General features: G+C 53.9%; 2 protein-coding genes across 3 annotated transcripts in view; both read right to left on the bottom strand.

The window, feature by feature from the left end:
* Positions 1-2,387: 2,387 nt before the first annotated feature.
* On the bottom strand, positions 2,388-9,147 carry TNNI3 (troponin I3, cardiac type). Of its 2 annotated transcripts, XM_017546538.2 has the most exons (8): positions 8,982-9,147; positions 8,694-8,706; positions 8,447-8,530; positions 8,001-8,042; positions 7,611-7,742; positions 7,144-7,233; positions 5,808-5,984; positions 2,388-2,538 (listed from the first exon to the last, which is right to left on the bottom strand). In XM_017546538.2, exons 1-8 carry the CDS (start codon positions 8,990-8,992, stop codon positions 2,455-2,457), a joined length of 633 nt encoding a protein of 210 aa, XP_017402027.1. In that variant the 5' UTR covers positions 8,993-9,147; the 3' UTR covers positions 2,388-2,454. The 2 variants fall into 2 exon arrangements, with proteins under 2 accessions (XP_017402027.1, XP_037600917.1); XM_037744989.1 differs by lacking the exon at positions 8,982-9,147 and having other exon boundaries at positions 8,637-8,706.
* A 618-nt stretch (positions 9,148-9,765) lies between these two features.
* DNAAF3 (dynein axonemal assembly factor 3) overlaps positions 9,766-11,222 on the bottom strand; it is a 12,780-nt gene continuing 11,323 nt past the window's right edge. Inside the window, 3 exon segments of the mRNA XM_017546540.2 lie at positions 9,766-10,553; positions 10,637-10,711; positions 11,177-11,218. Of these exon segments, the coding sequence (XP_017402029.1) occupies positions 10,166-10,553; positions 10,637-10,711; positions 11,177-11,218 (505 nt within the window). The 3' untranslated portion in view covers positions 9,766-10,165.

Genomic DNA, 11,222 nt, shown 5'->3' on the forward strand with positions numbered 1-11,222 from the left:
AAAAAAAAAAAAAAAAAAAAAAGAAATCCTTAGTAGCAGCAGCAGGTGGCTGTAGATCCTGTAGGCTGTGTTGCTACTGTGCTGACTCAGAGCATCCTCCTATAGAAATTCTTAGAAGTAGCCTGCCCTTAGATAAGACGTGTTGCACACTGCACCCTCCTTACTGCACACTGCCCACCTCCTTAGGGGTCGACCCCTTGCTGCACACTGACCACCTCCTTGTGTCGGTGACCTAATGGGGGTGGACCGTTTGCTTATTGTGCACGTGATTGTCTTGACCCTGTCACTATCCTTAAGATGACCTCACTCACTACCCTCCCCCCCCATCTTGTACCTAATAAATACAGATGCGCCTGGACACTCAGGGCCTTGCCTGACTCCACCCCTGAGCCCAGCTGCCTTTACCCAGTCCTTTGGTGTCCTCTTTATTTCTCAGATCCAGCGCCTTGGCACAGTGATAGGGGACACCCCACGACCCTAGTAGGGCTGGACCCTACATTTCTCTACATTTCCGTCTCCTTTTTGGCTCTGGGTCTCTGTGTCTGTGTTCACATCTCTACCTTTCTAGGTCTCTCCATGTCTCCCTTAGTGCCCGCAGTTCTCTCTGGCTCTCCATTTCCGTCTCTTATAGGGTCTCCATGTCTCTGCACCTTGCTGTGAGTATACCTCGGTCTCTCTTTTCCCCCTTCTTTGCACTTCCTTCTATGCCTCTGTGGTTTTTCCCCCTCTCTTTGGGTCTCTGTCTGGCGGCTCCTCTCTGAACTCCTAACTCAGTCTCTCGGTTGCCACTGCCTCTCTGCCTGTTTCTCTGTGTGTCTCTCTCTTTGAGCTTTAGTCTTGACATCTCTGTGCGCGCCACAAAGGCCAAAGTAGCTGTGACAATACAGATCAGAAGCTGATGGAATGAACTATTTGTGGCAATAAGATTCCAAATTATAAACAAGACCTAAGGCCATGACACGCAAGGGCTAAGTCACGCATCCCCACTCTTATAATAAACTATGTTCTAATTGTCACAAGGCTTTTCCTCTTTCTAGCAACTAAACAAGCCTTCAAGATAAGCAGTATTACAATCGCAGCCATCCAATGCCAGATGCTAACTAACTGAACCCCTGTTCCACAAGGCATAACTGCAGCATCCATTGAACAAGAGACCGATTTCAGTGACTCTCTCCCAATAAGATGCCATGGACCATGGACTCATTCTGGCTGTTGACAGAAGCTGTGTGCTGAGTACCTTCATGTCCCTGCTTCATGTTTTGACATGAATGCATTCAGTGTAATGCACTGAAATGTTAAGGCTCCACTGCAAAGTGAATATGGGATGCATGTAAAATGCCTGTTTACAGCTCGGCCAAGCAGCTCATGCCTGTAATCCCAGCACTTTGGGAGGCCGACGGGGGCAGATCATGAGGCCAGGAACTCGAGACTAGCTTGGCCAACATGGTGAAACCCCGTCTCTACTAAAAGTATAAAACTTAGCCAGGCATGGTGGCACACACCTGTAATCCCAGCTATTGGGGAGGCTAAGGCAGAAGAATGGCTTGAACTCCGGAGGCAGAGGTTGCAGTGATCTGAGACTGTGCCACTGCACTCCAGGCTGGGTGACAGAGCAAGACTCCATCTCAAAAAAAAAAAAAAAAAAAGCATGTTTCCTTGTCACACATACATGCGTCCACCCATCCATGAATATTCATAGCTCCTTCTATAACCAGTTGAATACATGCACTTAGCCAACCCTACTCAGCATAAATTCCCACCTTGCCCTTCCCTCCCTTAAAGCACCTGCTTTTGGTTTTTGGCACGAGGCCATGATTCCAGCCTGCAGGTTGTGATCCGCTTCTTAAGAAACAAAGCTCTTGCCGGGTGTGGTGGCTCATGCCTATAATCCCAGCACTTTGGGAGGCCAAAGCAGGTGGATCACAAGGTTAGGGTTTCAAGACCAGCCTGACCAAGATGGTGAAACCTTGTCTCTACTGAATATACACACACACACACACACACACACACACACACACACACACACACATATATATATATATATATATATATATATTAGCTGGGTACAGTGGCGCCTGTAGTTCCAGTTACTTGGGAGGCCAAGGCAAGAGAATTGCTTGAACCCAGGAGGCAGACGTTGCAGTGAGCCGAGATTGCGCCATTGCACACTCCAGCCTGGGCGACAGAGTGAGGCTCCATCTCAAACAAACAAAAAAGCTCTTTTCCAAATTCATGATCCCTGGGATTCTTTTCCATAACAGAGCCAAGAGTGCTCCACATGGGAGACCCATCCAATCCCCGACCTACTGTGTAGCTTTGGGGGAGCCCTGCGCTCAGTTTTCCCATCTCTTTCATGCCTAAGCCCTGGGTAATAAACATGCAATCACTTTCAGCTCTGAGAGAAGCTTTATTCCTCAGGGCCCTCCTCAGGGCCGGGGCAGCAGGCAGGAAGGCTCAGCCCTCAAACTTTTTCTTGCGGCCTTCCATTCCACTCAGTGCATCGATGTTCTTGCGCCAGTCTCCCACCTCCCGGATTTCCTGGAGGATGGCAATAGAGTCAGAGGTTAGGGTCTCTTCCTGGTCTGCAGTCTCTCAAGAATTCCCACCTTCCCTCCAGCCTGTAGGGCCATTCTACCCCTGGATGTCTGTCCAAGTGTCTTGTTCCGGAGTACTTCCTGTCCCCTCAAGACAATCCCTGCCAATTTCCCCATGCACTTCCTATCCCCCTCATGCACTTCCTGTCTTTCCCCCTCCACTTCCTGTCTCCCTCATGTACTTCCTGTCTCCCTCATGCAGTTCCTGTCTTTCCCCCTCCATTTCCTGTCTCCCTCATGTACTTCCTGTCTCCCTCATGCACTTCCTGTCTTTCCCCACCCGTTTCCTGTCTTTCCCCCTCCACTTCCTGTCTCCTCCCTGCACTTCCTGTCTCATGCACTTCCTGTCTCCCTTGTGCATTTCCTGCTTTCTGGCACACTCCTTCCCTTATTACTCTTCTGTCTTTCCCCTCTACTTCCTGTCTCCCTCATGCATTTCTTCCTCATGCATTTCTTCCCTCATGCATTTCTTCCCTCATGCATTTCTTCCCTCATGCATTTCTTCCCTTTCCCCTCCCCTTCCTGTCTCCTTCTTGCACTTCCTGTCTTCCCCTCCACTTCCTGTCTGCCTCATGCACTTCCTATCTCCTTCCTTCCTTCCTTCCTTCTCTTCTTTTTTTTATTTTTTATTTTTTGAGACAAGAGTCTCCCTCTGTCACTAGGCTGGAGCGCAGTGATGCAATCTCGGCTTACTGCAACCTCCATATCCCAGGTTCAATCGATTCTCCTGACTCAGCCTCCCAAGAAGCTGGGACTACAAGCACGCCACCATGCCAGCTAAATTTTGTATTTTTAGTAGAGATGGGGTTTCACCACGTTGGCCAGGGTGGTCTTGATCTCTTGACCTCGTGATCTGCCCACCTCAGCCTCCCAAAGTGCTGGGATTATAGGTGTGAGCCACCATGCCGGCCTTTTGTTTTTGTTTTTTAGTTTAGTTTTGTTTTGTTTTGAGACAGAGTTTCATTCTTCTTGCCCAAGCTGGAGTGCAGTGGCGTGATCTCAGCCCACTGCAACCTCCACCTCCCTGGTTCTAGCAATTCTCCTGCCTCAGCCTCCCTAGTAGCTGGGATAACAGGCGTCTGCTACCACACCCAGCTAATTTTTTGTATTTTTAGTAGAGATAGGGTTTCACTATGTTGGCCAGGCTGATCTTGAACTCCCGACCTCAGGCAATCCACCTGCCTCAGCTTCCCAAAGTGCTGGGATTACAGGCATGAGCCACCATGCCCAGCTCTCTTCTTATTATTGTAGTCCCTCTTTATCTGTGATTTTACTTTCTGTGGTTTCAGTTACCTAAGGTAAACCATGGCCCAAAAATATTAAATGGAAAATTCTAGAAATAAACAATTTATAAGTTTGATGGACTTTCAGGCCAATAGCAGACTAACACTAGGTCACAATGGCTATGCCATTCACCTCACTTCATCTCAGCACATAGGCACTGTCATCGCATGTCACAAAGAAAAGAAGGGTGACTACAGTGTCATAAGATATTTAGAAACAGAGAGATCACATTCACATGAGTTTTATTATAATATGTTATAATTGTTCTTTTTATTATTTTTATTATTAGAGACAAGGTCTGGCTCCCTTATCCAAGCTGGAGTGCAGTGGTGCAATCTTGGCTCACTGCAGCCCCAACTTCCTGGGGTCCAGCCAGCCTTCCACCTCAGACTCCTGAGTAGCTGGGACCACAGGTGTGTGCCTCCATGCCCAGCAAACTTTTGTATTTTTTATAGAGATGGGGGTCTTGCTATGTTGCCCAGGCTGGTAGCATAGCTCAAACAATCTGCCTGCATCAGTGTCCCAAAGTGCTGGGATGACAGGCATGAGCCACCACGCCTAGCCCTCTTTTATGATTATTTTTTGTTAATCTCTTATTGTGTCTAATTTATAAATGAAACTGTGTCACAGGTATGTATATATGTATAGGGGAAAAACAGTACATATAGGGTTCAGTACAATCCATGATTTCAGGCATCCGCTCTTGTCTTTCCTTTCTCCTTTTTTTCTTTGATACAGAGTTTTGCTCTTGTTGCCCAGACTGGAGTGCTGAAGTGCAATGGCACAATCTCAGCTCACTGCAACCTCTGCCTCCTGGCCTCAAGTGATTCTCCTGCCTCAGCCTCCCAAGTAGCTGGGATTACAGGTGCCCACCACCATGCCCAGCTAATTTTTTGTACGTTTAGTAGAGATGGGTTTTACCATGTTGGGCCAGGCTGGTCTTGATCTCTTGACCTCAGGTGATCTGCCCACTTCAGTCTCCCAAAGTGCTGGGATTACACGTGTGAGCCACCATGCCCACCCCTCTTTTCTTCTTTTTAAAGATAGGGTCTCACTGTGTTGCCCAGGCTGGAGTGTAGTAGTGCAATCATAGCTCACAGCAGCCTCAATCTCATGGGCTCGAGCGATCCTCCTGCCTCAGCCTCCTGAGAAGCTACACGCCACCACCATGACTGGCTAATTTTTTTTTCTTTGAGATGGAGTCTCGTACTGTTGCCTGGGCTGGAGTGCAATGGCACAATCTTGGCTCACTGCTACCTCTGCCTCCCAGGTTCAAACGATTCTCCTGCCTCAGCCTCCTGAGGAGCTGAGATTACAGGTGCCTGCCACCATGCCCAGCTAATTTTTTGTATTTTTAGTAGAGACAGGGTTTCGCTATGTTGGCCAGCCTGGTCTCGAACTCCTGACCTCATAATCTGCCCCCCTCAGCCTCCTAAAGTGCTGAGATTACAGGCTTGAGCCACTGCATCCGGCCAACTGGCTAATTAAAAAAAAAATTTTGTAGAAATTAAAAAAACATTGTGGTGGTGTATACTTGTAGTCCTAGCTACTCAGGAGGCTGAGGCACAAGAACCACTTGAACCCAGGAGGCGGATGTTGCAGTGAGCTGAGATGGCATCGATGCACTCCAGCCTGCACAGCAGAGTGAGACTCCATCTCAAAAAACAAAAGGAAACTAAAAAAATAATTTTTTTAACCCCAAGGATTACAGGCATGAGCGACCGCACCTGGCCCTTCACACACCCTCTTTGCTCTTACATGGACTTCCTGTAGCCCTAATGCACTTCCTGTCTTCCTCTCCTACTTCCTGTCTTCCTCTTGCATTTCTGAGGACCGCTAGGTGCATGCCCTCAGGTTAGGCCCTAGGGTTGTTGGCATGCAGTGCCCCTCCCCTCAGCATCCTCTCTCATGGTCTTAGCCTACACTCACCTTCTCGGTGTCCTCCTTCTTCACTTGCTTCAGGTGGGCACGCAAGTCCAGGGACTCCTTAGCCCGGGTCCCCAGCAGCGCCTGCATCATGGCATCCGCAGAGATTCTCACTCTCCGCAGGGTGGGCCGCTTAAACTTGCCACGAAGGTCGAAGATCTTCTGGGTCAGATCTGCGATCTGGAGGCAGCCATACAGGGAGGTGAAGACATCTCCCTCCATTTCCCCCTCACCCAGCTCTTCCATCCTGCACTCCATTTTTATTCTCCTTATCCTGTCTTCCAGTACCAAAGCCTCATCCAGTATCTTCCCCGCCTAAGCTCCCAGTCTAACTTTTTTTTTTTTTTTTTTCCAGACAGAGTTTCACTCTTGTTGCCCAGGCTGGAGTGCAATGGCATGATCTCAGCTCACTCCAACCTCCGTCCCCTGGATTCAAGCGATTCTCCTGTCTCAGCCTCTGGAGTAGCTGGGATTACAGGCATGCACCACCAAGCCTGTGTTTTTACTAATTTTGTATTTTTAGTAGAGATGGGGTTTCTCCATGTTGGTCAGGCTGGTTTTGAACTCTCAACCTCAGGTGATCCACCCACCTTTGCCTGCCAAAGTTCTGGGATTACAGGTGTGAGCCAATGCACCCAGCCTTTTTTGTTGTTTGTTTGTTTTGGAGATGGAGTTTTGCTCTTGTTGTCCAGGCTAGAGTGCAATGGCTCGACTTTGGCTCACCGCAACCTCTGCCTCCTGGATTCAAGCAATTCTCCTGCCTCAGCCTCCCTAATAGCTGGGATTACAGGTATGTACCACCAAGCCCGGCTAATTTTTTATTTTTAGCAGAGACAGGGTTTGTCCATGTTGGTCAGGCTGGTCTCGAACTCCTGACCTCAGTTGATCTGCCTGCTTCGGCCTCCCGAAGTGCTGGGATTCAGGTGTGAGCCACCGCACCCAGCTCGTCCTCTCCCAGTCTAAGCTTCTAAGCCTGGAACTGAATCACCCTCCTAATGTACTCCAGCCTCACCTCTCAAAACCAGTGGTATAACTTGCATCAGCTACATGCAAATCACAATTCCCTGAGCCAATTTACCAACATGGGATGCCCTGAACATGTCCACTAACACATTTTCTGTTTCCCAGCCCGTGGCCTTGAATGTGCTGTTCCCTCTGCCTAGAACAGCTTTCCTTCACGATATCGCACTCATCCTTCTGCCCCAGCCCTGCCAGGCTCACGGTTGTCCTGGGTCTCCTGGGATGTGCAGCCGAAAGCAGCTGCAAGGGGTCAGGCTGAGACCAAGTCTCAGGCATCTCACCCTGCCCTGAAGGTACCCAAGCTGCGCATGCATCCCACCTCTGTGATGTTCTTGGTAACTTTTGCCTCTATGTCATATCTCTCTTCATCCACCTTGTCCACACGGGCGTGGAGCTGTCGGCACAAGTCCTGGAGGAGAAGTGTGGTGTGTGCTGTTGGGGGAAGCCTGGGGGCCCGGTGACCTGGATTCCTGGGTCTGAGGGAGGAGGGGCTGGGGGCCTGGACTCCTGGGTCTGAGGGAGGAGGAGCTTGGGCCTGGACTCCTATATGGGAAAGGAGGGCCAGATGGTCCTGAAGGAGTAGATTGGAGCCAGGACTCCACAGACTTGCAAACAAAGGGTGTTAGGGGCCAGGAGTCCCATGAACCGTACAGAATTGGGTAAGGACAGTCATACTAGACCCCTGGGTCTCGAGCAGAAGGGGGGATAGGGACTGTACTGCTGAATTCTGGGGACTAGAAACCTCGGATTCCAGGCTGGGTGAATCCTTGCCTTGGGAGCGGGTACCTGCAGCTCCGCGAAGCTTAGACCGGCCAACTCCAGCGGCTGGCAGCGGGTGCTCAGGGCGCGCCCCTTCTCTCCGCGCCGCTCCTCCGCCTCTCGCTCCAGTTCCTGCTTTGCAATCTGCAGCATCAGGGTCTGCGGAGAGGTGTGAGGTTAGCGCAGCCCAGCCGGGGCATCAGAATAAAGACCAGGCCTGGAGAAGCCGCCCGTGCTCTTCTAGCCGCTCGAGTTGGGTCTCCACCTTTCCAAAGACCCACCCACCCCGTGCGGGACTCCGCGCTAAAGCCACGCCCCGAACGCCCAAGCCCCGCCCACCTGCCCGAAGCCAAACCCACTACCAAGCTCCGCCCCCTGGGCAGCGCCAAGCTCCTTCCCTCTCCCGCCCGTCCTCACCTTCAGCTGCAGTTTTCTCGAGGCGGAGATCTTAGACTTTTTCTGCCAGGGTGAGATGGAGCAAGGAAGGATCATGGAGGGGGATCCGGAGACGACGGTGTAGGGGGCCTCAAGACACCGCCAGCAACCCCAGCCGGTCCAGATTTGGGCCCACCTCCAACTTGAGCGCTGAGTCTATGGGAGGCCACGCCCCTCATTCCCATCCACCAATCCAGGTCTCTGCCTTTGGCTCGGCACTGCCCATCTATCCCTAAGCAGGTCCAAGGGCAACAGAGCTCCGCCCACAGGCGGCTCTCAGCAATCCGAGCGCGACCCTCTGCGAAACTCCGCCCCTGAAGCGCCTCTACGTAGGCCCCACCCCCTTCACTGCCCTGGCTCCTCCCCGCGCCCCAGGGTCTCGGGTCTCTCCCGCTGCTGTCCTCGGCCCCCCGGAAACCCCGTCCCACCTTGGCGTGCGGCTCCATGGCGTACGCGCGGTAGTTGGAGGAGCGGCGTCTGACCGGGGCTGGTGCGGGGCGAGGTTCCCCAGCCTGGGGTGGGAGGAGTGGGGGCCCCATCACCACCAAGACCCCACCCAGCCCTCACCACACCACACCCTCTAGTCCTAGGGCTGCAGCCTCCCCCCAGTCCCCTTACTGCAGCGCCCGCCCCGGCCCTGGGGGTCCCAGCCACGCCTTAGCCCGCTGCTCTCACCGCATCGCTGCTCCTGGAAGGAGAAAAACCAGGGAGGGGGTTAGTGGTGGGCTGTGTCCTGTCTGCCTCCTAAGGGACCCCGGAGACCCCTCTGACCAAGAGATCAGGGGACACCGCTTCCCCTTCCTCGGGTTCCAGGAGTCTGACTCGCGAACCCACTTCCTCTCTTCACCCAAGAGTCCCAACCCTACCACCCGTCGCAAGCCAGGGGTCCAGCCTCTCAGCTCGGACCCCTCTTGGGACCCCGGGAGGTCACCCCAACTCTCATTGCCTTGGGGAGTCACTCACTCATCCGCCATGCTGAGACTCAGACCCGGAATGGCAGGAGGCAGGGAGAGGACAGGGGCTTTTGGAGGGTCAGTGAGGGGGCGGCCCAGGTGACCTTCAAGGTCCCAGGGACCGTGAGTCTCCTCCGGGCTGCTCGAGCCTCCCCGGGGACACTGAGATAAAGGGCGGAGGACAGAGACTAAATATACTGCCTCCTCCTCCCCCGCTGCCCACCATGGGAGATAATGGGGCGCGTGAGGGGCGGGGCGGGCCCTGCTCCAGCTGGATCACCAGCCACCTCGGGGCACAGGAATCCGGATCCTTCTCCCTGGGATCCTGGAGTCCTAGACCTCTCCTCCCTCAGACCCAGAGAATGCCCTTCCTCCCAGCCACCTCCTCCCTAAGACCCAGGACTCTGGGGGACCCCAGCCCCTCCCTCAGACAAGGAGTCTGGGCCCCCAGCCCCCTCTTCCCTCAGACTCAAGGGTCCGGGCCCCCAGCGCCTCCTCCCTCAGACCCAGGAGTTCAGGCCCCTAGCCTGTCCTCCCTCAGACCCAGGAGTCCAGGCCCCCAAACCCTCCTCCCTCAGACCCTGGAGTCCAGGCCACTCAACAATGTTGTGTTTAATTTGGAGTGCAGCTGTGCTGGGGGCCAGCTCTCAGCCTACAGCACTGAGAAATCCATCTCTTGTCCACTTGGAAACCCAGGCATCTGGTTTCTGACCTCTTCTGTCCACCACTCCTAGGCCTTTCTCCCCCAGCCCTGGAGACAGACATAGGACAGCAAAGACACTTGGACACACAGAGGGGTGGACACACTTGCTTTACTCGAACCATCTGGGTGCTGACCAGGCCCTGGTGCGGAGAAACCCTAGACCCCCAGGCAGCCACAGGGTACCTGGGGACAAGGAGGGCAGAAGTGAAGGGCCTGAGACTGAGGGTCAAATCCTAGGCTGGGCTTAGAGTCTCAGAAGTGGAATTTGGAATTCCGAGAGAACAATCTAGAATTCTAGGAATAGACCGCAGAATCCCAGAAATGGAATTTGAAATTCTACCAACACCCCTGGCGTGGGGATGACGGGTACTGAGTGGGAATCATGAGAATAAAGTTGAGGGCTCCAGTGGCAGGCTTAAAATGGTATCAGCGGGTTCTAATTCTACAACCTGACTTTGGAAGCTGGAGATAAGGGGCGTCTAGGGGTCAGGTCAGACTCCAGTTTTGGAGTCTGACTCACTGTTGGGGGGGGGCAAAGCCCCCTGGGGCAGAGCCAGAACCTTGGAGAGTGAACCTGGAGATGCAGAGGGCGGCTGGCAGGGCTCAGAGTGTGGGGTCCCGCCCTGCAGAGGATCGGTCAGGTCCTCGGGGGCAGGGCTACGGGCTTCAAGAGGCTGGGCCAGGACTTCAAGGGGCAGAGTTCTGGGTTCCACAGCTGGGTCAGTGCTGCCCAGAGCCAATTCCGGGGACTTGCAAAAACGTGCGAAGGTCTCTGAGGGCCTGGCCCCGGCCTGTGGAGAGAATCCAGCTGCCTGAGCCAGCTCCCCGACCCGGGTGTTGAAGCCCTGCAGCTGCTCCTGCCGCATATCCACCAGGTACCTGCCGATGGGAAGTGCCACGTCAGAGACCCAGATTCTGACCCCCAGCTAGGACAGGCCCCACCCTCCACCCCACTGGCTCACCGGGCTAATTCCACAATCAAGTTCCCTCCCGGTGCCACACAGGCCCCAAGCTCAGGGCTGAGAAGATGGACCATCCTGCAGAGAGGACAGAGGACAGGCTGAGATTCAGCTCCAAATCCAGAGGGAGGATGGGGCTCTGGGAACCCAGACGCTGAGGGAGGACGGGCTGCAATACTGGAGTCTGGGTCCTGGGGAAGAAGGGGGCAGGAGGTCTGGACTCTGGGGTACCAGGGAGGAGGGGCTGGGGCTGGACTCCTGGATCTGAGGAAGGAGGAGATGGGGGTCTGAGGGAAGAGGGGCTGGGGCCTGAACTCCTGAATCTGAGGGAGGAGGAGATGGGGGTCTGAAGGAGGAGGGGCTGGGGCCTGGACACCTGGGTCTGAGGGAAGAGGGGCTGGGGGTCTGAGGGAGGAGGGGCTGGGGCCTGGATTCCTGGGTCTGAGGGAAGAGGGGCTGGGGGTCTGAGGGAGGAGGGGCTGGGGCCTGGATTCCTGGGTCTGAAGGAGGAGGGAATGGGGCTTGGGCTGCCTCCCCACTTACCCACAGGCCACATAGAGAAGCTGGAACCGGCCGTTGTAGCAGCTCT

The sequence above is a fragment of the Cebus imitator genome, unplaced genomic scaffold (assembly GCF_001604975.1).
Source record: "Cebus imitator isolate Cc_AM_T3 unplaced genomic scaffold, Cebus_imitator-1.0 Scaffold190, whole genome shotgun sequence".
NCBI lineage: Eukaryota > Metazoa > Chordata > Mammalia > Primates > Cebidae > Cebus > Cebus imitator.

What these genes read in the sequence shown, in the direction of transcription:
- TNNI3 (XM_017546538.2), bottom strand. An exon ending in CCATGGAGCCGCACGCCAAG is followed by an intron (nt 8,043 to 8,446) that starts GTGGGACGGGGT and finishes TCACCCTGGCAG; the next exon opens with AAAAAGTCTAAGATCTCCGC. An exon ending in CGAGAAAACTGCAGCTGAAG is followed by an intron (nt 7,743 to 8,000) that starts GTGAGGACGGGC and finishes ACCTCTCCGCAG; the next exon opens with ACCCTGATGCTGCAGATTGC.